This window comes from Centroberyx affinis, unplaced genomic scaffold, assembly GCF_046629955.1.
Source record: "Centroberyx affinis isolate AG114_WGS23_722 - 3 ecotype Tasmania unplaced genomic scaffold, CSIRO-AGI_Caff_v1 ptg003562l_1, whole genome shotgun sequence".
NCBI classification, from domain to species: domain Eukaryota; kingdom Metazoa; phylum Chordata; class Actinopteri; order Beryciformes; family Berycidae; genus Centroberyx; species Centroberyx affinis.
In genome coordinates this window covers 132,192-142,130 of record NW_027281494.1, presented here as the reverse complement: position 1 = coordinate 142,130, position 9,939 = coordinate 132,192, and the positions used below count along the sequence as shown (strand labels likewise).

Sequence of the window (9,939 nt, the reverse complement as noted above, 5' to 3'; positions counted from 1 at the left end):
CTAAACAGAAGTTTTATATGTTTTCTGAGTCCTGTATTTTCAGTTATAATTAGTTAGGAAAAAAGCGCATTTTTCATCTACAGGCCAAACTCTTCAAGAGTATAATGTAAATATGATTGTGATTATACCCCACAATTAGATGGTCGAATAAATTCTGTTTTGTATCCTTGAATTTGTAATATTTTCAAGTTTGACTTTTCCAGTGTGACAAAGAATGTAGGATATACATCTCTTTATATTATATATATATATATATATATATATATATATATATATATATATATACTGTATGTAGAGAGAGAGAGAGAGAATCTGACATCTGTCTGCAATTGGGTGAATGTTTGAACCCTTTGTTATAAAGGGGGAGTAACTGCTAAGTGATGCATGGGGGTCATATGGATCTTATTGTAAAACACCCCCCAAAATCACAGCATCAGCACATTCTCCCTGCAGACATAAAACTTTCTCTGCAAAACACCTGTGATGTTAGAAGTTCATAAGAATCAAAGACAGATGGTTCTAGGTCAGACAGTTTCTGTGAAACAGACAGTAAAGTATAAATCCATAATGTAGGACTTCATTGATGTGGCCTATCTCCACCTACAATAAGACTGTAGAAACGTACACTGAACAAACAAACTTATTTGCCTTGATAATGGCAATGACTCATGTCTTCTGTGTGTGTGTGTGTGTGTGTGTGTGTGTGTGAGCATGTATTGGCACAGGTGTATTTATGAGCAGGAAAAGACAAGCGAGTTTGCACGTGTCTGTGTGGGGTGGGGTGGGGCGGGGTGGAGGGCGGTTGGTTGTTGCAATTTTGGCCTTTATTATAGCATCTGCATTAGGCAGATCAGTGTAATGTTTTTAAATGTTGAAACAAAGTGCTAAAATGTGTTATCACTGGTTAAGTTTTGTCAAAACCATACAGGTGGTGTCTGACATGTTACTTTAGAGTTTAACCTTTAATTATAGTACCCTCATTAGGCCAATTAGTGTACCTTGCCTAAACAACAGAACACAGTGGCAAAATGCATTGTCCCTCCAAGTTTTGTAAAAAAAAAAAAAAAAAAAAAACGCACTGGGTGTTGTCTGAGATATATACAATTTTTACATTTCATCAATCAACTCATCAAGCTAATCAGCGTAATTTCTTAAACATCACAAGTGAAAAATCAAGTTTTGTCAAAATTTCACCAGTGATGTAACAGTTATGGCCAATCACAGTTTGAACATTTGACCTTTGATTATACCAGTCCAGCGTCCAGTGTATTTTTGAAACACTAGAGAACACAATGCCAAAATTTGCATCAGACACCAGGACATTTAGCTACCAGGTAAAAAACATATAGATATTGATATTAGATAGATATTGAAATGCACTGCCACTGTGGCAGTGAACATTTCTGCATGTTTCAAAGATTTTAGTGTTTTTAGTGTGTGGTTTGTGTATGATATCTATTTTCGAGGTCATCAATAAAATACCAAAGAAACTTGGGCTTGTTGTTATATCTTTATTTCAGTAGAGCACCATGCAAAATATTGTCTTGTGACTGTCATTGAACAAAAGCTCAGGTTCGACTGATTTCTGCAGTATACAAGACTTAATACTGATCATAAATGGGTCCAGTATTAGCCAATATGTACATGGTGCAAAAAGGTCATTTATAGATGATTTCATGTCTAAAAACACCTTGTCAGAGGCCAAAACAGATTTAATCAATGAATCAGCTGGACATTCAGAACCCCTGAAAGTACCTGTTTTTCAAGTAATAGTGAATTCCTTATATTTAAAAAAAAAGCAAAAAAAAATCAACATTAAAAAAAAAAATGAGCTATGCGTTTCACTTATAGCTTCATGAGGCTCATTCAGCGGACATGAAGTCAGATGTATGAATAACGTGTCACCCCATCAGCCAATACGCATACATTCACTCAATTGTAAACAGTGCGAGTTTTCAAAATGCGATGTGATTGGCAACAAACAGCAGGCATACTAATACACAATATAAATTTAAGCCTTTTTTGAATCCCTGTTATTAGCACTATTACTCTGTTAAAGCATATAATACTGGCTGCTGACTGACACAACGGATTCAACTTGTTAATTTTAAAATAGCCTATCATTCAAATGAACAATTGATATGTGAATCAACCCATCCATCACTACTGGAAAGGTTGTTATTAACAATCTGGCACTGATTGAAATCAACAAATATCATGCCTAGCCTATAAAGCTATTCACTTTTATGAGAGTGGTCAGAAATAAAGATGCCAGATTTTAGTCTGTGTCCTGAACGTTTTAGGTTCCTGACAGACTAAATCAGAGTAGGCAAGTGCATAAACAAGGCTAGTAATGAAGCACAGTGCAATACCAGTGCAAAACTTCAAGACTGAAAAAAACATATATTTTTTTTAAGTGTTTTCATTTTTTAACCTCATTTATTAATTGCCTCTTCATACTTTTCTCTCCTTTTACGCTTTACTGTTCCTTAGTTTTATGCTCTTTGTAAAGTACTTTGTAAGTGCTGTATATGTAACATGTAGTATTATTATTATTATTTCGACATAGGTATGATCTATTTCAAAATTTAAAGTCAATGATTTTCCTCTTCCTTCTTGTCAAGGCCTCTGGTAGCTCTCGTGCGGCATGTTTCTATCTTGGATCATTTCAAATTTCTCCTTTCACTTTCCAGTCTTCTTTCCTTATGGCTAGACAGGCTGTGAAACACTGACACTATATCAAAATGGCACCAAGGTCTTCTGTGATTTCAGTGCTCTTCTACTCACTTTCGGAATCATATCATTTAAATATTTAATTATTTGCTCAATAATTTGATGGTATATCAACTGAGACACAGAGCATAAAAATTATTCCCCAGCCGCATGTCGTCCCTCTGTAACATCATGGTTAAATACATTAATCCCATATAATCTAACTTTAAATTCTGCAACACAACAGTTTACAAAGGGCAAGTACAAATGGCAAGGCTCAGAACAGACTTGTGAAATCCTAAATCATTACTTAAAGATTAACTACATCATGACATATTTACAACATAACGTAAACATCTGTGGATAATAATGATTCATAGGTAGCAACCTAGGCAGCATAGGTAGGATAGGTAGCACAGCAACATTTTCAAATGTATATTCTTACTTAAAAAGTCTATACAGTAGACAAAATCAAGCAGGCTCTATCTGTATGTCAGAGTAAATGATAGCCTTCACCCTATCTGCTTTGGCGTTGTTGTTCGTCTGTCGCAGCCTCTGTATCAGTGTGGCGGAGGCGTTCCTGCCCTCCTTCTCCACCCAGGCCTTCAGCAGTTGGATTGTCTGTTCCTCAGCGTCAGCGGGGTGGTTCCGGGTTTGATTCTCGATAACAGTGTCTGACATCTTACTCTTCCGTGCTACAGCCCTCATAACCTTCCATCCTAGCACTTCCGCAATTTCAGTGAGGTGAGGCGAGAGATCCACACCTGATGCAAAGGTGAAAGACAGATGAATCAGCGATAAAGGTTCTAATATCGTAACATAGAAAGCATGTTTTGGTGGTTTGCTTACCTTCGCGCAGCTCCCTTTCCTGAGGAGTAGAAGTAGAGTGTTAAAAAAAAAAGTGTGCCACACAATAATGATGAATTGACTAATTGATTAGATTGATTAAGGTCCTGTAATACACAGGCTTTACAGAGACGTCACACCACAGCAGAGACACGGAGCAAGCACACTGACAAAGACACCTAGCATTTCAGACGACTAACCTTTACCTCCTTGTACATAAATGGACAGCTATGCCAATGTTAGGAGAGAGACAGAAAAGGGTTTAAGAGAGACAAATCTACAGACGAAAAGGGGGAACAGTGTGTTTGCGTGCAGGTGTGTGTGCATGTGTGAGAAAAGAGGTTAGATCATATTCTCAGAAACAGGACAAAGGCATAACATGTTGCAGTGGCTTCTAGGGGTTAGAGAGCTATGAATGGACTAATAGAGATGTGATGGAGAACAACTCACCTCAGCCTCTGTACCGGTCACCTCTGGTGTTGCACAATTTAGCAGTTGAGCTATTTTCACTTGTCAAATAATGGGAGAGATAAGTTATTTAAATAGGCATACACAAAAATATTTACACACAATGACTATATCTGAATGTTACTTATAGTGGAATGTGAACTGAACAGATAACCAAACCGGTAACCGGTATTACTTTACTATTTTAATTAGGAACATAAGAGGTTCTTGTGCCCTCTGCTGGTCACATTAGATACAGCTGTACAGTAATAGAAATACTTACCAAAACATTTCTTCTTCCAACAGATGTAAAATAATACAATAAGAGCTATTGCAATGAAAATTGGGATGAGTACTGCCGCCAGATTAATTCCTCCTGGGACAGAAAGATATATTTATTTGATTTAGATTAGACAAAATCATACCAATCATACCATGACTGATTTTAACTGACATGATGATTTCCTAACTGAAGCCATTGTAAATCCATTCAAATAGAATAATGCAAATCCAAACCATACCTTCATTCTTGTCATTGCAGACTGTGTTGGTGGTGGCATTACAGGCTACCTTGATGCCTTCACCACCACACCTTGAATAAAAAAAATATTTTTTGTCAGCAAAAGGCTGTATTGGTAATAGATTGAATCATTAGAGCAAAAAAAAAAAAATCATGATCTCAAAACTTTGCAGGCACAATATGAAGACAACTCAATAAATCAGTGGCTCTGTTTTCCTTTTTGTGCGAAAAAAACACTGCCAAGCATTACAAGGAGGCAGAAATGGAGGGAAACTTTAGGCGATAGATAATATTTAGGGTAGAATTTACTAATAATATTACTTATAATATTTAGAGAGGTAGAACTTACTCAGTACAAGGTGTGCAGGCTGTGCAAGGTTCTGTGCCACAGTAGTGATTTTGTTTACACTGACACACCCGGTCCCTGTAGGGGGTACAGGCCACCTTCTCCTCCAGATTGGCTATAAAGGACAGTGCATCCACACAACTGGCATTAGAGCAGCTGAAAGACCTTGATGATGCTTCACACAGATAGGCTTTGTCTTAAAAACAGCACAGTGACCTCCAAAAATATTTGGACGGTGACTTATTATTGTCACCACTCTGCATTTCAATTAACTATATTTTTGTTTTTTAAAAAAAAAGTGCTGTATTAGGTGTATTATATAGATTATTATAAGCATACAAAACAGCTTCAAATAATCTCCTGCCAAAACAAGGCTAGACTAGACATAAATCTGGTGCCCCTCATTTTGTTGTAATAATTTATCCTCAAAATCCATGTGGGCTGGCAGTGAGTCCGGCAACACCGATATGCCTAATTATGCCTAAATAAAAAAGTCTGATGTTTTGGTAGTTCTGCTATAGACTGGCCAGTCGGCTCCATAGAGGTGTGTGTGTGTCCATCTTTCTCCCCCCGCCAACTTTACTTTAGAAACATTCTATCTTTTATACACTAAGCTGACAACGACAGACTGTGTTGTGGCTAAATTTGCGACCAAGTCGACCTAACAAATGAATTTGCTAAAAAAAAATCCTGCTTAGAGTCTTGGGCTGGAAAGTCTAGGGTTGGCCCAGGGTGCTGTCATGCTGAAAGCTTTTCCCTTCACTAAATTCTGTCATGATATTGTAAACAGTTGTAATAAAAGGTTTTTTGGTTCTCAGTTCCCATAATGGGTAATTTTCCATGGGTAAATGCAAATATTTGAGTAAATAACATTTTCATCAACATCATCTGTATGAAACGCAACAACTAGAGCTGGATGTATTTACACAACTTAAGTTTGTTAACCTGGTATTACCAATATACTTAGAAAATTTCAATAAGTAAATGCATGTTGAATTCCTTTAGTCTCCCCATCAAAACTATCTTAAAGCTTGAGTGGAAAAGAATAAAATAAAAAGTTCCAATTGTGTCTGTACCTTCGCTTGAGCAGACAGTGCAGGCTTCACAGTTTTCTTGGGAATTAGGGACAGCGTTGTAAGTCCCAGCCTTACACAACTCACATTCCCTGTCCTCTGGATTCGTACTGCAGTGCTTTACCCTCCGCTGACCTACAGATGGATACATGAGCCGGGAACATTAAATCAATCATTAAATCAATTTGGGCCGGCATAATGTGGCATGAGATTACTGAGACCCCCGAGCTCCAGATACAGTGACTGAAATGATGGAGCCCATAGTGAGTGTTTGAATGATCCACAGAAAACAACATGAAAACATCAAGTGGAGGGCGCTGCAGTAAACGCATGCTGAACACACAGTATTGTAGACCACAGTGATGCGGTGTGCCACGATGTCACATAATAAGTGATTTTCAAAGACTTGTAGGACACTCAAAAAAAGACACTCTTACACTTATACAGTATATCATCGATCTGTGATGTTCAGTGTTGTATCCGATTTCCCTCAATCTCCCTTGTCTACTTCTACTTCAGCTAGTGATTTCCTACGTTTCCCAGAATGCCTTTTGACAACCATCAGAGAACAGGTGTGAACTTCCTGCATTCAGCTGTGGGCTTTATGTGACTGGAGTAAAGTTAGCTTGATTTTGGTTATCAGCAATAGCAATAGTGCTAGTTGTCATTGCCAGGTGAGAAAAAGTAAGTGTTGTGCCTCTTACTTAAAATGCATGATTTTTGAATGTTGGTGAAAAATAGCAAGTCTAAAAGGTTTCTGAGGGACTGACACCAAAACCTGCCTTTTACCAATGATGCTTTATATAGTAAAAAGAAAAACCTCTTAAACTCCATTGTAGCTGTGCTTTAAATATCTTGACATGACGTCACATTGTCTATGTTTGGCTTAATAAAAAAAATCAAAATGGACCCTGCATCTTGCTTCCTCAGTTTGATGTATTTCCTGTTGAAACATGTCGGGGCGGAACAAAGGGCGGGGAGTGATCATTCAGAAGTGTAAACCAATGGGATATAATTTAGGGAGAGAAAGGCGGTTTGATTTGATGGGATGGGTGGGATTGTTCAAAAATCTCTGATGGTTTTATTGGTTGGAATTTCTATTTACGCCTACTGCTGCAGCATGAGGTCACCACTAAAGATATAGGCCTGCTGTTTTCCAGGAAGTAAAAGCAATGGGATATTGATATAAAAAAATAAAGAAAATAACATTTTGGTGAAACAGGTGTACATTATGGCATGAAAAACTTAGCTAACAAGGTGGGGAAAAAAAACATTTAATTGTCACGTTTTTTAGGGTGGATTTTTCCTTTGAGTTAAATGCTTCATAAGACACATCAGTAATCAACTGGAACATGTACAGGTAGTATACAGTGTGTACAAATATAATGTCAGTGAGATAATGGTAAAACGCCTACCAGCAGCACACAAGCAGCACTTCCCCCCATTATGCGTGTAATCACCATCTTGGCAGCCTTCCCTTCTGAAGCGGAACTGTTGCCGGCTGTCTTTCACTTCAGTCTTGGGTGTCACGGAAGAGACAACCCTACATAACAGTTGTAGGAGATGAGACAGAGATGTAGAGTGGAGTGGGAGGGGAAGGAGATGCATAATGAAAACAAATGTTGTGTCAAAGTTAGCAAAAAAGAGAACACAACACTTCAAATAAGCTAAGGGAGAGTGGCAAGGTTGCAATCTCAGCCCAACATTATTTAATATTTATATCAGTTAATTAGCTACAGCTCTAAAGCGATTAGCATCGATCTACTGATCCTTTCTCCACAACCAACAAGGACCGCATCACAGCCTGACGCTTCTGGACAACCACTGTAAGAACTGGGCACTATCAATCAATCTGAGAAAAAACTGAAATCATGATCTTTCCAGGAAAAAAAAAACACTTTCTCAGAAAAGTAAATGTCAATTCACACTGGGTGGAACCTTCAATCATGTAGCCTGCTACAATCATCTGGGCCTGACAGTCATTTCATCTGGGAGGGTTGACTTAGTAATAAGAAACTTGGCAGACACATTACACAATCAGAAAATCATGTATAGATTTAACTGTCCTATATGGGTGAAAATCAGGTATTAAACCAATAGCTCATTATGGTAGTGAAATCAGGGGCCCTCGTTGCAAATTCAACTATGAAGCAAGGGGCAAAAGCCCTGATGAAATTTTACATTTGTAAATCTGCAAAAACGTTAGAGAATTAGGTGTAGACAGGAAGAGTGCAGATAGAAAAACGTGGGTTGTAGAGCAGAGGTTGGGAGATTCCCACTACTGGTGCTAAAGAGAAAAGAGCAGCCAAGTGTTAGAGCCATGTGGCACACAGCGGCCTGGAGTATTATCATTATTATAATTATTATATAAAACTTCCTTGGTATTACCACAGTACAGCATTGGAGGAGACACCCAATACCTGACCGAAAAACACCATCTAAACTTAAACTACACAATCATCATTGACAAAATTCAAACAAATGTCCGTACATCACTGCACTAGCCATAGGTTGCACTGCAGTATTGTGTTTTTATGCTTTTTTATTTTCCTCTTAGCTTCTGTTTTTCTATTTTAACTAAATACTTTATTTTAATTTTTTATTTATGTTTGTGAAGGATATGTTCCTATTCTTTATATACTGAGAGGACCCAGCATACAAGCGTTTCATTGCACTTTTCTTTACTCCTTTGCATGCGGTGTAAACAAACTAAATGAACACTTCCCTTTCTCCTGTACTAAATACGAATTCATTAGAAATAGATATGTTTCAAGATTTAAGTATCAATGGAAAAATGTGTAGCCTTTTATTCTTGAAACATGTGATGTCATGCCATAACCTAAGAAACACATCAACTCTAATCCCTTCTTTTCACTTTGCCTGTAAGTATTTTAAAAGCATCTTTTATAATCATCACTGTTATTGTCCCTAAATATTTTCTGAAGAATCTATTGATCAATTAGCCTAATTTTATTTCATTTCTGTTCGAATCTACTTTGGCATTCTGCGCACATGTCTACGTCATTCGGACGAAAGTAAAACTAGAAGTTTTTCCAGTACCTAACCATATTTAGAAAAAGTCATAGATTTCTACATCAAATGATCGCTTTGTCGTTTCTTTCTTCTTCACCGTGCCTCAGCGCTTAGTCATACAATATAAGACAACTAGGTTTTATGTATGTAGGCTATGTTATAACTTGGCTATAACACACCCAACACGTTCTTGCTCACAAACTAGACATGAATGAAACTTTACTCACCAAGACACATAACACAAGATGAAAAACAAGCTGATTCTTAACCGTTGTGGACATTTCCTTGAAGCAGATGCCATCGGAAAGTTTGTTTAGGCTTTAGGCTTTAGGCAGTCAGGTAGTGGTTACAGCTCATGGGTTTAAAAAAAAACTGAAAACAAAACTACAGTAGGCTAGACTACGCCCAGTTGCTTTGCGTAGACGGAAAAGGTTTTCTTTCCTTCTTTTTCTTTCTGTCTTTCTTTTTTTTTTATTCAAGAGGTATTCTCTAACAACAACTCATTAATTCATCGCGTACTATTTTTATAGGGATATCTGAACATATTTCCAAGTTGTATCGTTTATTAATTTAACATTATGTTTTATACCGCTCATGTTGCCTTTACGCATGCGCAAGTGTGCCTCCGAGCTCCAATGACGCCACTAGGAGGTGGAAGTGCTCTTTAAACGGTATGATGGCTGTTTTAAACGAGGAGGGCGGTGCTCTCTTGCTATGGGACTTCATCAATAAAATAAAATAAAATAAAATAAAATAAAATAAAATAAAATAAAATTCCTTTCCAGTGCAGTTTCACTTGTTTCAGGATTTTTTCTAGAAACAAGTGTCAATATCTTGAAACAGGGCAGAATGAGGCAGATTGATCCTGCAGTGTCAGGGAAATGACACTTCAAATTAGTGTCATTAAAACAAGTTGATTGCATTGGAAGTGAAATGATCTCACCCCATTGGCAGTTTTTTCA

At 37.4% G+C, this 9,939-nt stretch overlaps 1 protein-coding gene across 1 annotated transcript; it reads right to left on the bottom strand.

Annotated features, from left to right (window-relative positions):
• Positions 1–1,503: 1,503 nt before the first annotated feature.
• On the bottom strand, positions 1,504–9,330 carry fas (Fas cell surface death receptor). The gene is made up of 9 exons (XM_071540121.1): positions 9,205–9,330; positions 7,360–7,487; positions 5,948–6,079; positions 4,875–4,986; positions 4,527–4,597; positions 4,289–4,381; positions 4,009–4,067; positions 3,562–3,580; positions 1,504–3,476 (listed from the first exon to the last, which is right to left on the bottom strand). The coding sequence occupies exons 1-9, from the start codon at positions 9,276–9,278 to the stop codon at positions 3,184–3,186; spliced, it is 981 nt and encodes a 326-aa protein (XP_071396222.1). The 5' UTR covers positions 9,279–9,330; the 3' UTR covers positions 1,504–3,183.
• Between the last annotated feature and the right edge of the window lie 609 nt (positions 9,331–9,939).